This window comes from Grammomys surdaster, unplaced genomic scaffold, assembly GCF_004785775.1.
Source record: "Grammomys surdaster isolate TR1022 unplaced genomic scaffold, NIH_TR_1.0 126109, whole genome shotgun sequence".
NCBI classification, from domain to species: Eukaryota; Metazoa; Chordata; class Mammalia; order Rodentia; family Muridae; genus Grammomys; species Grammomys surdaster.
Window position 1 is genome coordinate 4624630 of NW_021620917.1, and position 24415 is coordinate 4649044.

At 52.2% G+C, this 24415-nt stretch overlaps 1 protein-coding gene across 1 annotated transcript in view; it reads right to left on the reverse strand.

Annotated features, from left to right (window-relative positions):
- The window catches only part of Amz1 (archaelysin family metallopeptidase 1), a 17202-nt gene extending 5695 nt beyond the window's left edge, over positions 1-11507 (reverse strand). The window contains exons 1-3 of the mRNA XM_028756015.1: positions 11490-11507; positions 6337-6727; positions 3858-4025 (exon numbers count right to left, since the gene is read on the reverse strand). Coding sequence (XP_028611848.1) covers positions 3858-4025; positions 6337-6727; positions 11490-11507 — 577 coding nt within the window. The remainder of the gene's footprint in view (positions 1-3857; positions 4026-6336; positions 6728-11489) is intronic.
- Between the last annotated feature and the right edge of the window lie 12908 nt (positions 11508-24415).

The following is a 24415-nucleotide window of genomic DNA, read 5'->3' on the forward strand; positions in this document are numbered from 1 at the left end:
CTCTCTCTCTCTCTCTCTCTCTCTCTCTCTCTCTCTCTCTCTCTCTCGCACACACACACACACACATCTCTCATACATATACACTCTCACACACACACTCATATACACACATGTACTCTCTCACACACATACATATGCACACACATATACACACTCACACACATATTCACACACACTCATACACTCTTAAATTCACGCATGTAGACACACATTCAAATAGTCTCACACACATTCACACACATATTCACATAGTCACACACTCTCGTGCACACTAACACACACATTCACAGTCACACACTCATACACATTCACACACACATACTCTCACACAACACACTCACACTCACAGACACACATTCAGACACACTCATACACTCTCACACACACTCCCACACATGTGCACATTCACACACACATACACACAGCCAAAAGAGCCGAGGAGGGAACAGGCACCTGAACAGTTACCCCCAAAATACCCACACCCGGGTCCCTAGGCTCAAACAGCAGGCGGCCCCCGAGCTGTGATTACGGGTGAGGAGGACCATGGCTCTGCATCGCCCAGAAAGTCAAGGTCAGAGCAAGGAGTCTGAGCCACTCAGGGCAGAAGGAGGGAGGAGAGGGAGACCTAGGTGGCCAGTGAGGCCCTGGAAAGCCAGAGGAGTGACCGCTGAGGAGGAAAGGAGGCAAGACAGAAAGGAGGTGCCCAAGGAAGTCTGCTGTGGATAACGGCAGAGAAGGCGCTGGGGCTGGGATCACCTTTCTGAAGATCGAGTTGGAGAACAGCACAAGACAGGGAAGCGGCTGCATCTGGGTCTGCCAGCCACTGCTAAGAATCCATCTTTACCCAGTACAGAGACGAAAGAGCTCACCAGAGCAGAGCCAAGCATGAGAGAGAGCTCAGGGACTTCTGGGTACCGCCAAGGGCATGCATCTTTGGGGAGTGTCCCAGCTGCATCCTGCTGAGTGGATGGCTGGCTTTGAGCAAGTGGGGATCGTACAGGGAAAGATGCAGGGAGTGGGGGGTAATGGAGAGCTGGGATGTCAAGTGTGGGAGAGGACTGAGACACAGGGAGACAGAGAGGGTAAGACCGCAGGGCTATGTGACCAGCCTAAGGCCATCCTAGTCGGGGGGACAGAGTGAGGGGCAGAGGGGCTGTCAGAGGGAAGTGTTCACAGTCCAAAGCGCAGGTGATGTGGTTCCTGGTTACAGACGTGTGGGTGCACCACTGTCCAGCAGAGATGGCCTAACCATAACTTCAAACATGTTGGAAAGGGCTGGAAAGATGGCTCAGTGGTTAACAGCACTGGCTGCTCTTCCAGAGGTCCTGAGTTCAATTCCTACATAACGACTCACAACCACCTACAAAGGGATCTGACGCCCTCTTCTGGTGTGCAGGTGCACATGCGACAGAGCATCCATCCATTGAAAGAAACAAACAAACAAGCAAACAAAGCATAAATAAAAGTAAAACACTTTTTATAATATAAAAATTATAAAAATATAAAATATTGATAATGTATTTTAATACAATATTTATAAAAGTAAAAGTCTAAAAAACAGTTAAAAAATATAAATTAAAAAAGCCCAGTCTCGGGCCGGGCAGTGGTGGCACACACCTTTAATCCCAGCACTTGGGAGGCAGAGGCAGGCGGATTTCTGAGTTCGAGGCCAGCCTGGTCTACAGAGTAAGTTCCAGGACAGCCAGGGCTATACAGAGAAACCCTGTCTCGAAAAACCAAAAAAAACAAAAAAAAAACAAAAAAAAAACAAAAAAAAAAGGCCAGTCTGGTTGCCCAGGCCTTTAACCCCAGCTCTCTGAAGGCAGAAAGCAGGCCGACCTCTGTGAGCTCTAGGCCATCCAGGGCTACCTACTAAGACCCAGTCTCAAAATTAAATAAGTAGATAAATAAATAAAAAATATAAGTTTCAAAACTGTAAAAGAAAAAAGAAGTAAACTGATTTTGACAAAATATTTGATGTAAACAGAACTACCCTACAAACATTTTTTTCAGTGTTTTCAGGGCTCTGAATGTGTTATACAAATTCTCTACTGCTGAGACACACCCCAGCCCCTCACTGGGGATTCTAGGCAGGGGCTCTACCACTGAGCCACACCCCAGCCCCTCACTGGGGGATTCTAGGCAGGGGCTCTACCACTGAGCCACACCCCAGCCCCTCACTGGGGATTCTAGCCAGGGGCTCTACCACTGAGCCACACCCAGCCCCTCACTGGGGGATTCTAGGCAGGGGCTCTACCACCTCAATCCTCTTGTTACTTTTTAAAACAAGGTCTTCATATGTAGCTTAAGCTGGTCTCAAACTTACTTTGCAGCTCAGGCAAACCTACAACTTTAAATCCTCCTGCCTTAGCCTCCTGAGTAAGCAGGCTAGGATCTCTGTGCTACTTCGGCTGACCTCAGTGAATTTTACCTGAACCAGATACCTGCTGAGACAGCAGGGCCAGGAGAAGACCGGCCCACAGTACAGTGAAGCCAGGCTCCTTCTACGGGAGGACATGACCCTAGAGACAGGTCCCTACTCTGCCTGATGCCATAGGGTTCTACACCCAGGATGCAGACTGCCAAGGGTCACAGAACAGCCCAGAAGAGAAACATGCCTTCATCATGCATGGCTGTGTAGGGGGAAGAGAAAACCCTTCTGAGGGAAAACTAACCCAGGACCACGATTAGCCTGGAAATGTTTTTCAAAAAAACCTTGGGCTAATAATATTCCAAACCAGTAAGTCTCTGGGCACTGTTAATCTCAGCACCCAAGACAGGAGCTGAGGCAGGAGGATCACAAGGTGAAAGCCAGCCTGGTCTACATGAGCTCCTGTATTTAAAGCCCACAACGGAGGAGAGGAGCAGAGGGTGTGCCTGAGCCCCAGAGTCCTGGTAGAGTGTCACATCTCCTGTAACTCCAGTTCCGGGGTCAACAATGCCCTCTGGCCTGTGGCTCTGCAGTGATCCACAAAAACTGACGAAAGCATATTAATATGCACACGAATAAACATGACCGTTAGTCTTAAAGCTAGGAGAGGGGATAGGAGATGGCTCAGCATTGCAGAGTGCCCAGGTTCTGTTCCCAGCACCTACACGGCAGCTCGCACCAGTCAGAAACTCCAGTTGCAGGCCGGGCGGTGGTGGCGCACGCCTTTAATCCCAGCACTTGGGAGGCAGAGGCAGGCGGATTTCTGAGTTCGAGGCCAGCCTGGTCTACATAGTGAGTTCCAGGACAGCCAGGACTACACAGAGAAACCCTGTCTCGAAAAACCAAAAAAAAAAAAAAAAAAAAAAACAGAAACTCCAGTTGCGGGGAATCCAAGACCCTCTACAGGCACCAGACATGCAGATACACAGGCAAACACTCATACACATAGAAGAAAGTAAACAACCTTTTAGAGTATTTTACTTTATATAAGTAAATCAGTCGCGGTTGTTTGTGATTTTAATCCCAGCACTGGGGAGGCAGAGCTAGCTGCATCCCTGGGATTCACTGGCCAATCAGCTTAGCCAGCTTGACAAGGTCCAAACCAGTGAGAGCCTGTCTTAATAAAACAAGGTGGACAGCTACTGAGGACTGATATGTAAGGTTGTTTTCTGGCTTACTTACACACACGCACACACAGACACACACACACAGACACACATACAACACACACACAACACACACATACACACATACAACACACACAACACACACACACACATGTGTGTGTGTGTGCCTGCATAGACAACAAACATCAGAAAGGTTCCTTCTGTCTCCTAGGGCTCCTTCCTCCCAACTTTTCCTTCCAGAAGGGTCTTCTGCTGCACAGTAGAGCCCCAGGCTGTCCCCAACAGCCTGCCTCACGTACCTGTGTGAAGCTGGAGCCCATCAGTGTCCCGACTGGGTCTTGAGCAGCAGTTAATGGAGGCAGCAGCCACTGAGGGCAGGCACTTAACTCGGAGGCCCAGGAAGAACGCCTCTGCGCAGCTCTGAAGGTGGTCCAGCAGGGGGCATCCTGCCAGCCCCTCACTCAGATCTAGCAGCACAAGAGCCCATCAGCCTGATGTGACCTCCTGCCCAGTACTGGCCCCTCAGGTGAAACAAGCTAGCTTCCTAACAGGGAGGGCACCCCGTGTGATAACTCCAGGTAGGCAGAGGCATGGAAGCTGGCCAAAAAAGGGTAGCCGGCACAGGTAGAAGCCAACGAGCACTACAACTAAGAGAAACACAGCCTGGCCAGGGCAGAGAGGCATCAGCTGACAGTGGTAAGTCAGGACATCTGGGACAGGGAACAGTCACCAGAGGGAGGGGCACAGTATCCTTGGACAGGGCACAGATCTAGGATGGAAACAGGTCAGGGGTTGCAGGGTCTCCAAAGCTGTTAGAAACCCAGGCTTGGGGGCCGGGGATGTGGCTCCATTGGTAGAATGTTTACAGGGCACGCACGAGGCTCAGGATTTTATCCCCATCACCTTAAAATTGGGCATGGTGGTGCACACCTATAATCCCAAGACCCAGGAGGTAGAGGCAGGAGGATCAGGAGGGCCAGGAGTTCAAGGTCATGTTTGGCTAAATAATGAGTTCAGGGCCAGTCCAGACTACATAAAATCCCCCATATCAAAAAAATAGTAAGAGGGCTGGAGAGATGGCTCAACAGTAAAGAGCACATACCACTCTCGAAGAGGACCCAAGTTCAATTCCCCGTACCCATGCTGGGCAGCTTACAACTGCTTGTAACTCCAGCTCCAAGGGGAGCAGACATTTCTGGCCTCTAAGGGCATATGTAGTTCACAAGAGCAGACACAGATACACATTAAATACACACATCAGAAATAAAGAATGGACGGAAGGAGGGAGGGCGGGAAGGAGGGAGGGAGGGAGGGGAGGGGAGGGGAGGGGAGGGAGAAGGAAGACAGGGTCTAGGTCCAGCCTAGTCCTCCTACCAAGACCCAGCAAATGACGAGGATGGAGTGACTGACTCTAAAGCAGGCACCAGCAGTCTGCAGGCTGTGGGGTACTGTGCGGCAGAAACTGCAGCGCCCACAGCACTCTGATCCTGAACAGCAGTAAGAAACTGCTGCAGAAAACCCAGCCAGGGACTGAAGAGACGGCTCAGTGGTCAAAAAATACTGAGGGCCTGAGTTCAGTTCCCAGCAACCACAGGTGGCTCACAACCATCTGTAATGGGATCCGATGCCCTCTTATGGTGTGTCTGAAGAGAGCAACAGTGTACTCACATACATACAATAAATAAATAAATCACTTTTTAAAGAAAAGAAAAAAATAAAAAAACCTCAGGCTGACCACTGAGGTGCCATCTGAAGGGCCAGAAAAAGCAGGTCAACGTCTCAGAACCCAGTGCCCTCCATCCCTCATTCTGAAGCCATAAGGGCCAGGCGTGGCCCTCCTAACTTTGGTATACTGAGAACACAGGGACCTGATTGTCTCTCTTCCCTTCCTAGCATCTCTGGCTGAGCCGTGTTCTAAGCTCTGGTTGTTCTGACTCACCAGTCTCTTCCTGATGAGGAGACCTGGAGGGATTCTCTGGGGAACCCCAAGTCCCCTCCACGCCCAGTCCAGTGTCTTCTAAGAGGACATGAGGCCAGTTAAGATTTGCCTTCAAACTCCACCTCCTCCAGAATCCAGCTCTACCACCAGGCAAGCCAGACATCTCCAACCTCAGCTTTCCAGCATGTAAAATGAGTATTCCTCTGAGCACCGAGCACAGGGCTTACTGCAGTGTGTGCTATGACCAAGTCATGGCCAGGACTGTGAGCACACACCTAAATAACCAGTATAGACCAGGGTGGAGGGTGCTAAAAAAGCAAGCCACTCTGGCAATCTAAGTACCTAGCTGAAACCAGGCCATCTCCTTCAAGCTAGTTCTGCCTTGGGCTGTTTCTTACTGGGGGATGCTGGGCAGGTGCTCTACCACTGAGCCACACCCCAGCCCCTCACTGGGAGATTCTAGGCAGGGGCTCTACCACTGAGCCACACCCCAGCCCCTCACTGGGGGATTCTAGGCAGGGGCTCTACCACTGAGCCACACCCCAGACCCTCACTGGGGGATTCTAGGCAGGGGCTCTATCAGTGAGCCACATCCCAGCCCCTCACTGGGGGATTCTAGGCAGGGGCTCTAACACTGAGCCACACCCCCAGCCCCTCACTGGGGGATTCTAGGCAGGGGCTCTACCACTGAGCCACACCCCAGCCCCTCACTGAGGGATGTTGGGCAGGGCTCTACCACTGAACCACACCCCAGCCCCTCACTGGGGGATTCCAGGCAGGGGCTCTACCACTGAACCACACCCCCAGGAGTCCTAATGACTCCATCCCAGCTCTCCTACCTATGGGCTGCAGGTAAATGTGTTTCCGGGCCACGCTCTGCTTCCGGAGCTGCAGAGAAGCATGAAAGGTCTCGAAATCCTCAGGGGCCTCGGGGCGGCTCAGGAGCCAGTCAAAGGCTGAGTGAATGAGCAGTGTGCTGAAGAGAGTCCGGTGAGGGTTGTAGGCTTCGGACAGGAAGAGCCTCTCCGACAGCGTGAAGGCTGAGGTATAGAGCTGCTGCAGAGCCAGATCGCAGGAGATCAGGGCATCCTTCAGGGCCCGGGGCCCGAAGCTGAACTCCTCAGGCGGCCTGCACTGGACCACGGCGTGTGTTTGGCCCCTGGCCACTCCTTTGATTTCCTTTTCCGGGCCATGAATCTCCCAGGGGACAGCCACGGTCTCTTGTTGAACCTTCCCACAGGCTTATAGGGTAGCTTCTCAGGGCTCCCAGAAAATGGAGACTGGACTGAGAGACTGTGAGGCTCAATTCTGCCTTCTTCTGGAATTTCTCGGCAAGGTGAGCAAAAGCCTGCTGACCCCCTGCGGAGGACACAAGAGGCTCACAGTCACTGTTTTGAGCACACACACGACTGTCTGTCAGACAAGAGGCAGTTCTCCTGTAAACAGGTGTCAAAATGACCCCTTCTACGCTACAAGGTACCATTTCCCAAATCAAGTAGGAAGGAGTGTGGACAGGCGTGCGTCTGTGCCTGCGAGCGTGAGTTGGGGGCTGGAGGGCAGAGGTTAACGTCAAGTCTATGGTTGTCCACTTTACTTTTGGAAGAAGAGTCTCTCTGAACCTGGAGCTTAAAAATCCAAGCAGACTGACTGGGCATCAAGGCCACAGACTGCCCCCTCAGTCTTCCACATGAGTGTTCGGGATCTAAACTCAGATCCCCTTGCTTGTGTTCTGCCCACTGAGCCATCTTCCCATCCCAGAACTAAGCATGGAGGTGCCTTCTGTCCTCACAGAGGTGCGGCTCCATGGAACTCCAACTGTGCTTTGAGCCCTCAGAAACAAGGGCTACATAAGGAGGTACCTACCCTTCAAGGCTAGGAGGGTTCCTTCACGAAAGGCAGAGGCTGCTCCCCCTGCCTTTTACAATCACAAGACACACCCTGTCCCCTCACAGAGCCACCCAGACCCTCCTCCCAAACCATCGGTTCCTTCCAGGAGCCCTGCGTGCACCCAGGAGCTGTCTTCTGAGGAAGAAGACATCCCAGTGTGTCCCAGACCCTGCTTTCCAGAGTGTGAACATGGTCTAAGATACAGACAGCTCTAACAGTCAGGAGCCAGCATGCTGGGACTAGAGGCAAGCCTCCAGGTAGACAGGCAGAGGGACTACCCGCTGTGGCACTCACTGTCTACCAGAGTCCTCCCTCCCTGGTAGTGAAGATCTGTGTGGGAAGACCAGGTCATGCTTGGCTCCAGCAACAGGTTGCTTTGAGCTTCCTTTTGCATCTCAGTGCAGAGTGGTCAACTGAGGCGGGAACACACGACACAGAGGAGGCACACTCTGCAGGAAGCAAAGTGCTGCTTGCCTTCTCTGCCCCAGCATGGTCAGGAGGGGAGGAAGTGTGCATCATGGAGGCCCTGCAGGCTGCTAAGCACCTGACTCCTTGCACATCTCACCAACCTATTTCTGTTTCTGGATGCCAGTCACACCACCTGCTTAGACGCCGTGCTCTGCTCCAGACCAGCACACAAACACAGCACCCCAAGCTTAAGCCCAGGAGCCATGCTGTCTTACAGTGACCTCTGAGTTGGTGTAGCTACTTCAGCTTGTCTCTCTTCCTTCCATCCTTCCTTCCTTCCTTCCTTTCAGTGCTAGGGATGGAACCTGATGCAAGCTGAGTAAATTCTATTTCTTAGCCACACCCCCAACCCCTCACTGGGGGATTCTAGGCAGGGGCTTAGAAGCTGGGAAGTGGTTGCACATACCTGTAATCTCAGCTTTCAGGAGGCAGAGATAGGTGGACCTCTGAGTTCCAGGCCAGCCTGGTCTACAGAGTGAGTTCAGAACGAGGACAGCCAGGGCTACGCAGAGAAACCCTGTCTCAAAACACTGGGGAAAAAAGAAAGGAATGAAGAAAATCTCTCAAGATCACTTTGTGAGTGAGATGGGTGTGTGTGTGTGTGTGTGTGTCTATATGTGTCTGTGTGTTCCTGAGTGTATATCTGTGTATCTGTGTGTGTCCATGTGTGTGTCTGAGTGTGTGCCTGAGTGTATGTTTGTGTGTGTCTGTGTGTTTCTGAGTGTATGTCTGTGTATCTGTGTGTGTCTGTGTGTATCTGTATGTGTGTCCATGTGTGTGTGTCTGTGTGTATATGCGCGTATATGTGTCTATGTGTGTGCCTGAGTGTATGTCTGTGTGTGTGTCTGTATGTCTGTATGCATCTCTGTGTATCTGAGTGTATGTGTGTCTGTGTGTGCCTCTGTATGTGTCTGTGTGTCTGTGTCTGTTGCGTGTGCACCTCTGTGTGTGTCTGGGCAACGCACATGCAGAAGCCAGAGGTCAGTGTTGTGTATTCTCCTCAACACATGCCACATTATTTTTTGAGATGGTGTCTCGTTGAACCTGCAGCTCACTAATTCAGCCAGACTGACTGAGCTCTGAGGAGCCTCCTCTCTCCACCTCCCCACAGCAGTGCTGCAGTTACAAATGTGGGCTGCCATTCCTGCCCACTGAGTTGTGTAATATCCACTGAGCTATCTCTCCAGTCCAAGACCATCTTCACTCAACCGCTAGAACAATCTTAAAGCGCGGTTATCATAAACTCAGAAAGGCAAAACCATATTTCAAAGGTTGCACAGCTTGCTTGGATCCTGACTACTGACGTCTCCTCCCTCTAATCCTGACTTGCGGAACGTCTGCTACCCGTAGGGCCTTCCCCATGGGTATCCCATTCCTTTTTACCACACATACTAGTCACAGTCTCCGCTGCTGCCAAACACCCCTGCTCAGGCAAAGCCACAGGAAATGAGAAACGTTTGTAGTCCGTGAGACAGGGTCTCACTATGCAGTCCAGGCCTGAACCAAGACCCTCCTGCATTAGCCTCCTGCATGCTGAAGTTACATGCATGTTGCATGCACCCGGTTGACAAGTGCTTTCTTTTTACCATGGTTCAGCTGTGTTCATCCCAGTCACCACTGTTCGAGGTCTGCTCCCTGAAACCCCTCATGCATGCTCAGAGAAACTCGGCAGGAAGAAGCCAGACCAGGAAACACCCTAGCACCTACTCCATGTACAGCACCATGGGACCCCCCCCCACCTACCCAGGGCTTTTAGAAACAGGACACACCAGCTCTAGAAGACCCTGGATGCTACATGTCATACCTACAAACCCAATACTTGGGTGGCTGAGGCAGGAGGATCACCATGGGTTCGAGGCAGCCTCTGCTATACAGTAAAACCCTATCTCACACAAAAAAAGAAAATAAAAGAAAAACAAGAAAGACAGGTAGAAAAACAAACGGCAACAAAGCATGATGAGATATGAGGGGAGGGGATAGTGACGACCAAAGGACTCACCTTCTAACTTGGACCGGAGGTTGGTTTGACAAGATCTGAATTTGGACACCAGAGTAAGCAAGACCCTCTGTCCCTCCTCATGTCCCTCTCTGAGGCTTAGTAGCCCGGATGTCTACACAGACAGCACTTCCTCTCAGGCAGCACTTGTGGCCATATTCACCCTCTGGGCTTCTTAGAGGACACTCCTGTCCCCACTCTCAGCTACTAACTCAGTGTTTCCACCCTGCATGGCAAGTCTTCATAAGACCATACTTCATGCAGGGACTGAAGCCACAGGAGGAAGTGGTCCTGGCAGCCGAAGCAGCCACAGGAGAAGCTGCAGGGCTGTGAGGGGCCGCCCCACCCCTCCCACCCATCCTCTCAGCCATGCTGAGTCCTCCTCTGAAAAAACCTTGAAGATGGCCCCTAGCTGTCTGTCCTGTGTCTGTCCTGGCTGCCACCACCCTCTGCTAATGATTGTGATAATAGCTGTCCAGTAGCCTGCCGGCGTCCCAGACCTTGAGACATCACAGAGCTAGAGAGACTACCGTTTCACGTAGGGAAACTGAGGCACAGAAACACTAATGATTGGTCGTGGGTCACAGGGAGAGGCAGGAACTCCTGGTATGATTCCAGACCAGTGGTTCTCAATCTGTGGGGTGCGACTCCCTTGGGGTAGCATATCAGGCAGCCTACATATCAGATGTATTTACATTACGATTCATGAGAATAGCAAAATTACAGTTATGAAGTAGCAACAAAAAAATATTTTTTTGGTTGGGGTCACCACAGCATGAGGGACTGTACTAAAGGGTCACAGTATTAGGAAGGCTGAGAAGCACTGCTCTAGACAAACGCCATGCGGTGAGGAGACATGTGTCACCCTCTCCAAAGAAACCCTCTTCTCCCCTGCTGCTGTACCTAGAGTGCCTTCCATCTGCTGCCTCTCCTCAGTCCCGTGTTGCTGAAGGCCTGAGAGAGCATGCATGCCCTTGCTTACTCTCTAGCTCCCCAGAGAGGCTCTGTCACTCCATGTAGAGACAGCCTGACTAAGGTGACCAAGGTCCCCCAACTCCCAGAGAACCTGTTCATATCTCTTATTTATATTTTTATTATGAGGCAGGGATTTGTCATGTGGCTCCGGGCTGCACTCAAACTTGCAGCAACCCTCCTGCCTCAGCCTCCCAATTGCTAGGATTTCAGGCCTGCATCAGAACATCCAGCAGATGGCTGGCCTTTGGACAAGAATCAGCTCTGTTTCTTGTTTTTCTGGAGACTGCACAAAGTGCTGCAGTGGTTCATTTACTGAGGGCCAAATCCTGAAGGCAGTTTGAGCAGCCCCAGGGAGAAGGAAATGAAAGATTCAAAGGGGTTGGGGAGGGGAACCGGCGTAGACGACATGGGGAGAAATCCCCCCGCCCCGTGCAGACCCCACTTTTGCTTGAGAACCCCAAATTCCAATCCAATTTCCCTCCAGTCAGTGAAGCAGCTATGCTTGAGACAAGTTCAGATCTACCTGAACCAGTTAGCTGTTTGGACTGACAGGTGGCTTTACCTTCCTGGAGCTGTGACATCACTTGATGGTCACTCCCATCCCTCCCAGACACAGGCTAGGGAGCAGCGGGGGCGCGGGGAGGGGGTTGTAGCCAGAGACTTCACCTGCTTCTGCGGGGACATCACAACAGACCACTGGTCCTAGCTGGGAAGTGTCTTCCTTCAAGCGCTTTCCCAAAGCCTGATCACCCCCATCTGAAGAAGACAGGGCGGTTGCCTGGACCTGGGGAGCTGCTAGCGGGGAGTGGCGCCCTGCCCCTTGGGACTCAGTTCCGAGCTGTCTGGGACCTGACCACCAGCGTAACATGTATGAAATCCCAGTCGCCGAGGCTCACCCAAACCTCTACCCAAGTATAATCGAGTGCATCCCGTGGTCCCCGGCTCAGGAGCACACCGCCACCACCACCCGGACGTCCCCCTGGCTTGCGTTGGCTGGAGACCCCCACTCCGCAGCGTCACCCGCACCCACCCCGGCCATCCGGTCCCCGCGCCTGTTGTTGCCCTCCGCGCGCCCCCTACCTCGCAGCCCTGCGCCCTCCAGAACTGCCCCAGAGAAGCTTGGTGTGCGGGTCACGGGGACCAAACCGGTCCTGGTGTGACGTCAGCACGCGAGGCAGAGACTGAAACGGGATCGGGTGGAAAGTGCGAGAGGAGGGCGGTAGGAAACGGTGCCACACCCTCCCCAGTGGCTCTCAGACTTCTGATATCTGTCTGCTCAGGAACACGTGGGACAATGACACTCCCAGCAGTGTGTGCTTCAGAGCTCATCTCATAGCTCGAGAAGAGAGAGGAAGCCGGAACATCCCAAGCCAGTCTAGGACACCAGAGGAAAAGTCGAACGGGGCGGGGGTGGGGGGCGGATGGGGGCGGGGCATTCCTGTAATCCTACAACTGATGCTGAGGCAGGAAGATTGAGGGTTCCAGGCTAATCTGGGCTATATATAGTCAGAAGCTGTCTCAAACACAACCAAAAGCAAAACCGGCTAAACAAACGCACAAGCAAAAAGAAAAGAACAAAACAAATCAGGCAAGAAGTCCTGTCTACTATGTGCGGGTCCTGCATCAGAAACCCAGCACTTCATAAACCAGGGGTGATAGTGCATGCCTGTAACTCGAGGCCTCCAACTTACTACATAACCAAGGGTGACCTTGAACTTCTGACTCTCCTGCCTCTACCTCCTGAGTGCTGGCGTTACACCATCACATCCACTTGTGAAGTGCTGGGAGTTGAACCTACAACCAGGTTGCGTGCTAGGCAAGTACTCTATCAATGGAGACACATCTCTAGCCCCAGACAGTATTCTGAATGCTTCCAGGACATTCTTGCCACAGCCACCTACAAGCTTGTTTGTTCCCATTTTGCTGATGGAAAAACTGAGGGGGAAGCAGGAAAAACGATGGAGCCACAGACTGGAAGCCCAGCTAAGGGCCTCCCAACCTCATCAGATTCTTGTGTTCTTCTTATTCCTCTTCTAGAACATTCTTCCCCCTAAATACATTTCTCTGATAGGGACCTCAGGAGGCTTCCTCAACCTGCGGTGACTCATGTTATTCCAGGTGGATGCTTCATCATGTGTTTGCCTATCCCTCTTGTATCTAAAGTCCATGCTCTGGGCCCAAAAACAGAGCCTGGTAGAGAGCAGGTGTTCAGTATATACTGGCCAAGTGCAAAGACTCATAACCTGACAAATTATCTTAAGCTGGCATAGACCATTCACTGAGTGTCACACGGTCCTGTTTAGTCCCTTAACAAACCCTTTCAATGCCAGAGAGAGAGAGAGAGAGAGAGAGAGAGAGAGAGAGAGAGAGAGAGAACAATTGAGAGCATGTGGGAACCATGGACCACCCCAGGGACCAAAAGACAAGGGGCAGTTACAACCATTTTGGGATCACATTGCTCCTGGGGTCTTCTCTGAGACCAGCTATCTAGATTGTCCCTGGAGGTGTCCTCAAGGAGCCCTAGAGCTGCTGGCTAGGGATGCCCAAAGTCCACCCCATGGGGACTTTAGCACCTGCTAGCAGAGAGTGTCTTGTTCTCCTCCCAGAGCCCACCAGCAGGTCACTGAAATCTGAGACCTCATGCCTGGCCTAGGTCTCAGCATGGCTACAGACAGGACCAGGACCACCACTCCCTAACCCAGACCCAGGCATGGAGTCTGAGATAGCTAGCTCTGTCAACTTCTCGCCGCCTAGGATCACCTAAGAGAAGAGTCTCAGAGAGTGATTGTCTACACTGAGCTGGCCTGTGGGGGATGGTCTTATAAATTGATTGATGCAGAAAAACCTAGCCCAGTGTGGGCGGCACCATTCCCTAGGTAGGAGGCCCTGAGCTGTGTAAGACTAGGGAAGCTGAGTTAAGCACAAGCAAGCAAGCCCATATGTATTAGTTCCTTCTGCTCTTGGCTGTGGTTATGATGTAACCAGCCATTTTAAGTTCCTATCTTCACTTCCCTACTGAATGATCTGTAACCTGGAACTGTCAGCTAAGAACTCCTTTCCCACTATGCTGTTTTTCTTGTCAGGGCATTGTATCACAGCATCAGAAACAAAACTAGGACAAAGTACTGGGGGGCTTCCTGTTTTTTTTCCCAGGGCTGGGAACTCTGATTTAAAAGTGGTGATTGGGGAGGGAGACTGCTACTTTGTTTCTTTGTTTCCAAACAGGGTTTTTCTGTGTGGCCCTGGCTATCCTGGGATTCACTCTATAGACCAAGCCCGCCCGGAGCTCAAAGATCCGCCTGCCTCTGTCAACCCAGAGCTCAGAATAAAGGCGTGGCCACCACTGCCTAGCTCTGAGACTGCTAATGAACGGATGTGTTATGTGTGGAACTCAGGCAGAGCAGGTCAGAGGGGGACTGGCGAGATGGTTCAGTGAGTAAAGGTGCTTGCCACTAAAACCAGGCAAGCTGGGTTAGATCCCTAGAAGCCATGTAAAGGTGGAAGGAGAGAGCTGTCGTCCACAAAACTGTCCCCTGACCTCCAGATACATGAACTGCCTCCACCCCCCACCACACACAAATATGTTAAAAAAGAAAAAAAAGAAAGAAAGACTTCAGACACTCACGGCATGGGTTACAAGGCCAAGGAGCCACCTGGGAGGGGACAGTGGAGGACGGACGCTGACCACAGTGCTGGGAGCCCACGGCCTCTGTTCCATTCCATCCTACCCAGGTGTGGACTGGAGCCAATTGCTTAACCGCTCTCATGAGGATTCCAGGACAAAGAGGCCACCTGGAAGCAGTAACTCTCCCATCACATCCCCCTATCCTGGCTCCTCAGGAGCTGCTGACATATGACAAACTGTCAGTCCTGCAGTGGACGCTCTACCCAGTGACCCCAGGGAAATATTCCCATAGGTCAGAGGCACTCTAAGGTCAAGGATCTCACATGACCTCTGAGCCTCCAAAGGGTCTCCACCTCCACAGGCCTCAGGCAGACTGGGCATCTCAGCCCCGCTTCTCCTATAGACAGCAGAAAAGCAAGCCGACCGCGCAGCAGTTAAGAGTAGAGGCCCTTGCAGAGGAGCGTGGTTTAGTTCCTAGCACCCAGTACTCACTGCATGTAATTCCAGCTCCAGGGGAACCAACGCCCCCTTCTGGCCTCTGTGGGCACTGCACACACATGCCCTGCCTCACACAGACACATAGGTAAAAAAAGTAAATATTTGAAACACAAAAAAAACATCAGGGGTTGGCATTACATGCCTTTAATCTCACTCAGAATGTAGGAAGTATAGGCAGTTAGAGGTCTGTGAATTCAAGGCCAGCCAGGTCTTTACCATGAATCCTAGGAGAGACAGGGCCACATTGTGAGATCCTGTCTCAACAGTCCCTAGGTCAGAGAGGGAGAGGGGGAGGGAGAGGGAGAGGGGGAGGAGGAAGGGAAGGGGGAGGGGGAGGGGGAGAGGGAGAGAGGTTTTCTTCCCCAGAGCCTGCTAGCCCACTAACCCACAGACAGCACAGTCGGGGAGGGGGATCCATGCCCATCACAACTACCCAATGATGAGCAGGTAGGCCAGGCTTGAATGCCATCTATACTGAGAAATCAACATACAAGTATCAGGGCAATGGAAACACCGTATCTACCATTACCAAACCATAAGCCCAGCTCGCTCTTCCCACCTAGTAGGGGCAACAAACCCTACTGTGTGCTAGAAACAAATGTTAGGTGGGGACATCATCTCTAAAGTCTCTTGGGTGGCCAGGAAGAATCTGAAGGGACCTGTCCTAGAAAATTCACAGGGGAGCTTCCCCAGTGTGCCAAGCTTGTATTTGGGAAGTGGAAGACCCTCCATATTGACCTGACTACCCTGCAAAGAACTGCCAGCCAAACAGGGATCCCTGAGCCAGAAAGTGCTGGACACGCCCTTAATCCCAGCACTCAGGAGGCAGAGGCAGGCAGATCACTGTGAGTTCAAGGCAGCCTGGTCTATAAAGTGAGTTTCAGAACAAGCAGGGCTATACAGAAAAACTTTGTCTCAAGAAAAGGGAAGTCCCTGTTTTCCTCTTCCCATGCCATCAAGGGTTAGACAGGCTGGTGGTATCCTCTAGAATAGAGGAACTCAATACTCTAGACACGTGAAAGGGGAATCCTGCCCTCCCTAGCCTCAGATTCATGTCTAGTTTCCACAGATGTTCAATGGCCTCTTATTTGTGCCCATAGCCCCCTGAACGTCACTCCAGAGGTGGAATGACTCCAGATGCAGGGCCAAGCTGTGCCAGCCTCCACCATGGAGGTTTGTGCCATTGATGTATCTTGGGTTATCCCTTGATAGGGTTTGCATGTGTAGCCCAGGCTGGCCTTTAACTCCATCCTCCTGCTTCAGCCTCCATAGAGTTGAGATGATAGGCTTGTACTATTTCACCCAAGCATTGCTGCCCCAGGTAAACCTCTAAACTGCACTTTCTCCTTGGGTGTCCTTAGAATTACAGATGACTTTGTGATTGGAAATCACAAGCCTCCTTGGACCTTTGCAGACAGCCCGCCCTCTTCAGCCACATTCTTTGGAAACCCCCACTCCCACCCCACAGCAACGCCCCCATGGATAGCTGAGCCATGAATCATTTCCGGGGGCTAAGGAATTTTCCTTAAGAAAGATAAAGATTAAGACATATGATTCAGTGCTGCCCTGGGATTCACCCTGTAGATGAGGCTAGCCTCAAATTCACAGGAATTCATCTGCCTCTGGTTCCCAAGTGCTGGGATTAAAGGCATATGCTACCGCCACCCAACTAAAACCATGTTAAAGGGATTGTCCACATACTTTCTGTTAGAGGCTATTTCCTTCCTTCATCTTCCACCCTCCCTCCCTCCTTCCCTCCTGCCAAGGATTTAGGTCTCAATATATAGCCAAGCTGATCTCAAACTCGCAAAGTTCCTGTCTCTTTCTTCCAAGTGCTGGTATCACAGGTGTTCACTGAACACCAGCTAGAATACCGCACACTTCTGACAGGTATTTTCTGGTGCACTTTATTAGAGCAAAAACTACAGCTATAGGGGAAGAACCACGCTCTATTCCAGTGCTGGTTACTGTGAAGAAGCTGAAAGGAACTGGGAAGATGGCTCAGCGGGTAAAGTGTCTGCCCTGCAGGCTGATGATCTGAGCCCTAGCAGCCAAGAAAAAGCCAGGCACAGAGGCACAGTCCTGTGATCTCTATCTTACCAGTAGGACCCAAAGCCACCAGTTCGGTGAGAGATCCAGCCTCAAACAAACAAACAAACAAACAAACAAACCAGGCTAGACACTAGATATGGTATGTACATCTTCAATCCCAATGTTCAGGAAGCAGAGGCAGGAGGATCTCTGTTGAGTTTGAGGCCAGCCTGATGTATATATCTCAGGCCAGCCAGGGATATATCATGAGAGCCTTTCTCAAAAAGCCATAAAAACCTAGCAGGGAGAGCAATCAAGGCCAATGCCTGAGATCCACCGCCTGTATGTATACACACACACACACACACACACACACACATAAATGAAGTTGTAGGGTGCCCATTCTTGTCACTGTTAGGAAGTACCAGACCCACATGAGCCAGGCCTCGGAACTTGAACTTGGAAATCTAGATGAACAAGTGCCCAGTGGGGACTTGATGAACTGGAAGGAACCTCCTAACCCCTAAGGCAGGTGGTCCCCAGGCCAGGACTTCCTGGATGCAGCCACATCCAGCCTAGGCCACTGCCTACCAGTCACCCATCCCATGCAATGAGACACACTGCTCTCTACCCAAGCAGGTCTCCAAACCTCTAGAATGTTCTATAAATGGAATGGATCCCTGTCCTCTGAGCCAGGCACACCTAGGGCTCACTGCCGTAAGAAATTGCTGTATTTCCCTTCCCCTGCTTCTCCAGAGTTTGTAAAACAGTCCCCTTAAAGATGGGTTCGCCCACATTGTCAGCCAGGGGTCTTATTTGGAATGAGGGTCTCTACAAGCACAAAGCAAGGGTGCAGAGAGGAGGCCACCCTGCCTGAGGTACAGTGAGGCAGTTGTGTTTTGGTTTGGTTTTTTGGTTTTTCAAGACAGGGTTTCTCTGGGTAGTGCTGGGTGTCTTAGAACTTGCTCTGTAGACCAGGCTAGCCTCGAACTCGGAGATCACCTGCCTCTGCTTCTCAAGTTCTGAGATTAAAGGCATGGGCCACCACTGCCCAGCTCAGTGAAGCCCATTTTATAAAAAGGGGAATGAGGTCTCCTAGAGTCTGGGGTGATCTTGAACTTACTACACAGCTGAAGAGGCCCCTGAACTTTTTATTAGTGTGTGTCGCAGGGCGGCCGAAGCCTGCTGTGATGCGTCTTTACAAGCGAGAGGACAGCTTGCAGGAGTCCATTCTTTCCTTCCACTGTGCGAGTCCCGGGGATTGAACTCAGGTCCTCAGGTTTGGTGGTAAGCACCTTTAATTGCTGGGGCATTCACTGGCCCAAATCTTGAACTTCTAATCCTCCTGCCTCCACCTCCTGAGTGCTATGCTTGCAGGAAAACACCTGCCCATTGTTTGCGTTGCAGGGATGAGCTCCAGGGACTCATGCATACCAGGCAAGTACTGTACATCCCAACCAGTGAGTCTTTGTCAGACAGGAAGTAGCAGCCGCTGCAACAGGAGGGAGGAAACTCACTATGTAGCCCAGGCTGGCCTCAAACTTGCAGAAACCTGCCTCTGCCTTGGCCTCCCAAGTGTTGAGATTACAGATGTGAGGCACAATGCCCAGTGAAACTGGTACACTGTAAATAGGTGGACTCTGGCTGGTAAATCATATCTCAGTAAAGCCTTTTTAAAAATATTTACAGGTCAGACGTAGTGGCACACATCTCTATACACAGCATGTGGGAGGCAGAGACATGCAGACCTCTGAGTTCAAAGCCAGCCTGGTCTACATAGTGAGTGCAGGCCAGCCAGGACTACACAGCTGAACCCTGCAGGACAGAGAAGGAACAATGTGGCCACAGGCAGTTGACAGGGAGGAAGGATTCTTCCCAGAGTCGCCAGAGCAGTGGTTCTCAACCTACGGGTGTCGACCCCCTGGGGGGTTACATATCAGTATCTGTATATCAGATATTTACTTACAACTCATAACAGTAGCAAAATTAAGGTTATGAAGTAGCAGTGGAATACTTTTATGGTTGGGGGGTCACACCAACCTGAGGAACTATATTAAAGGGTTACAGCATTAGGAAAGTTGAGGGGCACTGCGGGGGGAGCACAGTGTACCCCACACTTCAATCTTGGACTTCTGGCTCCAGAAATGACCATACGTGTGTGCTGTTGTAAGCTAACCAATGACAGGAGCTCATTCCATCTGCCAAAGAGGAAACTGCTTCCCACGGCGTGTCGGAAGGGTTAGAGGAAAGGAGCGGTGTTCTTGGCACAGTAGTAGTCCCCGGTCAGGCAGCCCTTTGTTCAGCAGACACAGTGTGTTCCAGCTGCTGGGCTGCAGGGGGGTGGGCCACCCCAGATACAACGCCAGCAGAGAAAAAGAGGGTGCAGAGGAGGATGGGATCCAAGGACAGCATTTGAGGCCAGTGCCACACAGATGGGCAAGCAGGATGAGCTGGTAGGGTAGGGTAGGGTCAGGCCTGGGAAAGGAGGTGGAATGAACAAAAGCCAGGATGTCTTGGGGCGTTGGGCAGATGGACCCAGAGAAGGTCTTGGAGCAGAGTGTGGAGGAAAGTCACATGATAGGTTACACTATGAGGCATCATCAAGGACCTCAAGGGGGTCCGACTGCCTTGCACTGAGGCCATCTGACAGTGGCAGAGGTTGGTGAGGGACAGGACCAGGCAAGTGACACAGAGATGGTGGCAGTGGCATCCAGCTGCGCACAGCAGGGAAGCAGCATGCATGAAGCTCTGGGTTCTGTCCCACAGCTGCATAATCCTAGCACTCAGAAGATGGAGGCAGGAGGATCAGGAGTTCAAGGTCATGCCCAGCTTCATAGAGAATTGGAGGCCAGCCTGGGTTACATGTGACCCTACCTCAGAGAGAGAGAGAGAGAGAGAGAGAGAGAGAGACTGAGACTTAAGGAGTGCTCAAATTGAGAAGAAGACTACAGTCTAAGACCCCTTTAAGCCAAGAGGGATCCTTATCTATCCCCCGGTTTCCCACACCCCTCTATCCATCATCTTGAGAAGAGCCCTCCCCTCTGTCTGATGGGGGCAGCCATATTTCTGGAAGCATCTTATAGAAGGCCTGGGTCAGCTGGGACTGGGTACCCTGAGTCTCCAGTTCTTACTCCATCTTGGAGTGGCTGAAGCCCTTTTCAGGGTCAGCTGGGACTGGGTCCCAGGGACCACAGCTCTCTAGGTCTCCAGTCTCCACCCAATCCTGGAACAGCCGAGGACCCTTCCCAGGCCAGAGAGAGTAACAGAAGCCCCTAGGCATTAGAAGTATCTTGTTTCAATGGTGGGGGTGCACCAGGCTCCCAAGCAGGCACAGCCGGCCCTGGCCAGGGTCCAGCCATGTACGATCAGCCTGTGAAGCCGCCCTGTGAGCAGCCCAATTAGTATTCACACCAGGTCCCCCAGTTCTGAGATCTCTTGTTCCCCCCAGACAGCCGCCAGGGTGACTAAGACTCTGGGGGTGGGGTCTCAATGGAAAGCTATCCTCAACAAAATAGTGAAGGCCTTACAGCGGTGTGCACAGGATAGGAAGCTGCCAACTACTGTATGAAGACAGGCTCCTGGGGATTCCCAAGGCTAGGCCAAATCTGGGGTGCAGGAAGGGCCTGGGCATTAAGACTGGGCTCTGTCTTAGCTCTTGCTCTTGTCTGTCTGTCTGTCTGTCTTATCTCTGCCCAGGTCTGACTCCATCAGTTCCTTCACTCTCCTCTGCCATTCTATGTGGTCAGGGGTTGGGAGAGATCCCACCTGTTGCTTCCCAGACAGACCGAGTAGACCACAGGCACAGAGGAGGATTTGAGGCTTGGCCCGCCTCATGCCCAGCGACATCTGTCCCTGTCAAAGCTCTCCTTGATTTAGGGATGCCTGAAAATGTCTCCAGAGCCCTTGCATTGAGACATCAGCAACATAAATTGCCAAAGTCATCTCAAGGTGCCCAGAGTAGGCTGCAGAACGAGGGGTGCCCCACACACCAGCCCCCTCATTCACTGCTCAGTCTTATCTTACCTCCCCCTGGCAGTAAGGGGAGGTGCTGGCTGACAAGGGGCTTCAGAGGCTTAGCTGTGCCCTGGCATGGAGAAAGCCTTTTTTAACCCATTTGTAGGTGGGAAGCGTCACCCTGGGGAGACACAAAGTATAGTAGGAGTGGGTGCTAGTGACAGAAGGGACTCCCAGAAGAGCGGCTGCCCTGGGCAGGCTTGTAAGGAACCAAGGCACAGCCTGGCAGCACCAAATCCCTGCAGCTTTGTCCAAACAGGCAGGCTGCATCCAGGTAACCTCCAGCTCGGGAAGGGGATCTGAGTGAGACCTCCAGATGACCTACCACATGCCCAGTGACATCTGTCCCTGTCACCTTGGCAGCAGTCCACATGCCCTAAGAGGGGCAGGATGAGGCACAGACATTCCCTTCTGGGAACCCAGAAAAAAATCATTCAGGAGACCACAGGCACCGCCCTGGGAGTCCGTGTAACACCCTGGGCCTGAGGCTTCTGGCGGCCCTAGGTACCTGGAGGGTGGGGTTATCAAACTAGCTTCATCTCCCACACAGATAAAAGATCTAGGGTGGGGGACAAGGATAGAGAACCAGTAGCACCCGGAGGGCATGGAGATGCCTAGATCCTGGGGAGGTGGCCCCGAGGACCCAAACTTCCTTTTACACACTCTCACACTGTGGAAGTTGCATGCCCCCCAGTCACTCCTCTCTAACCTACCCGCAGGCCTACAACCACTTTGAAACATCTGGTCAACCTCCAGATATTTTTTTTTTCCTGACTGCCCAGCACAGCTGGCTCCGCCTGACCCTCTCTGTTCAAGCCCCGGCCCCCTGCACAGTGGGATCCTCAAGTGTCCCTTGGTCTCACGAGAAAGCCCCATCTTGTCGCTGGAGCATCAAAGCTTCCTAGCCACCTGGCTCACCCCGCGCCATCTCCACCACCTCTGTCTGTCCCAGCCGTTTGTCCTCTCATTCCACATGTCACCTCTGTGGGTCCCTCTTCTGGCACCCCCATTCTAGGAAGATGGACTTTTTAAACCGGAGTGCAGACCAACCTGGGTCAGCCCTGCTGGCTGTCTCTCCTCTAGTCCCTCTTCATTGCTCCCAGACTCCAGGCTTTGGCCAGGCTGTATTCTCCTCAGGCCCTGCCCAGGCTGTACTCTCCTCAGGCCTTGCCCAGGCTGTACTCTCCTCAGGCCCTGCCCAGGCTGTATTCTCCACCCAGATAACTGCTCTACTCCCCTTCACCTGGCTGACTCTCATCCAATATGTAAGCTTCAGGCTCAGTAGCTGCCTCCTCCCAGAAGCCCTCCAGTCATGCACTCCTGCAGATGAATCATTACCTGAGCACTCTTTGGTCACGAGGTCCACGTAGAGGGTGGGGACAGCAACCACAGGACACCTTGGTCTGGTTCCTCAGCACCAGCCTGTAGTGCACACATCCCTGTCAGTCCTCTATCTCCCATGTCTCTGCACACCCAGCAGCCATCACACCCAGAGCGCATGCACACAGGCACAGTTCCCTCTGTTGACATGCATGCACATGTATGTATGCACACGTATGCACGCACAAGAACACACACTCCCGGACCACCTCTGACATGCATCACGCAAGCACTTATGTGCCTACCCAAGCCCTAACTCACCGCACACATGCCACACGCCGCCAGGCACGCTCGTGTCACTTCAACGGGTGCCGGGAGCTGGGTAGTGTGAGCGGCTGCTGGCCGCCTCTGCCTGCCAGCATTTGCCAAGCAGTTTCCATGGCGACACATCTTGGCTCTGACAGGAACTGATGTGTGTGGGGAAGAGGGTCCCACAGAGGGGGCGAGATGGGAGGTCTCTATGTCCTCCGCTCCTGGCACAAACAGGAGTGTGTCCCACGAGTGGGCTAGGCGTGCACCTCACGAAGTGGGGTTCTGAGCTGCCTGGCACAGAAGCAAACTTAGGTCACTCAGTCATTCAACAAACCTCCTGGCATAATCACTCTGTGCTGATGGCTAGGGCTACAATGTTGCCTATAATGTAGGTTTACCAAGGACTCTCTGAGGCTAACTCAGTTTCTCCAAACCCCCTCAGAAGGCCCTGTCCTAGGGAGGTTAGTTAACAGTCTTCTGACCATCAGGGCCCTCCATCCATCTTCTCAGAGACTAGAGACAGGGAGGGGATGCTAGGTACCCCTTAGAAAACCACTGGCTCACCACCCTGCGCCTCTCCCCTCCCTGATGCGACACACCCTCCTGCACTGTTTCTTGCCTGGCTCCTATCAGATGTCTTTTTCCACCCTTCCGCCCAGGCCTCTCTCCTGGCTCATTTTGGACAATAAAAGATGGCAGACCTATGGTCAGTCTGTAAAGCAGTTTCCATACAGGCAGGAGGACTCAAATTCAGACCCCCAGCACCTACATAAAGGGCAGATGCAGCCGTATGCCCCTGTAACTCCAGAGCCGGGGAAGCAGGGTCGACGAAACCCCTGGGGCTGACCAGCCAGCCAACCTGGCCTAACTAGGAGCTCCAGGTTCAGCTGAGAGCCTATCTCAAAAGACAGTGTGGGGAGGCAGAAGAGAGAGTGCAGAGGCTGTGTCCACTGCTCCTCCAGAGAACCTATAAAATACATGTGGTGCACGAGAGTGTGTGCATGCATACACACATACACACACATACATGCACACTAATCTATAAACTAAAGAGATGACCAGTTAAGAGGGGAGGGATACTTGTGGAATGAGGTCAGTGAGAAGCTGAAGGCAAGATGGGGGCAAAGTCACTGAACACCACTGACTTGGGGACATCAGTACCAAGCAGATGAGGTTACATTGTGCTTCGGCTTGAATGAATTCTAGCTTGTCCCCCAAAGGTTAGGGCGAATAAGATTGGTCCCCATGTGATCCCAGTACAGGGGTGGCAGAGACCAGAGGAGCTCACTGGTGGCCAGTCTAACCAAACTGAAAAAAGACTTGGTGAGAGAAACCTTGTCTCAAAAACCAAGGCAGGGAAGCTCGGTCGGTGGTTGGGGGCACCAGCTGCTTCTCCCAACAACCTATCAGGTGGACCACAGCCACCCAGGCCCCCAGTTCCCTGGGATCCAGTGCTGTCTTTTGGCTTCTGTGGGCACCCACCCAAAGGTGCAGGAGGAAGAGAGAGGAAGGGAAAGAGAAGAGAAGAAGATATCTGATATCAACCTACAGCCTACACACACATACACACACACACACACACACACTCACACACACATACTACGTGCGCACACACACACACACACACACGCACACATGCACACGGTGGGGGTGAGGGGACTGGAGCAGATTGTGCAAATCTGGCCTTTTGATCATGCTCCTGAATGAACCCATTCCTCCTCCATTGAGAGCCAGGCGATCCGAGGCTTTCTCGGAGGCCCCAAGGAGAGGACGAAAGGAATTGAGGTCTGTG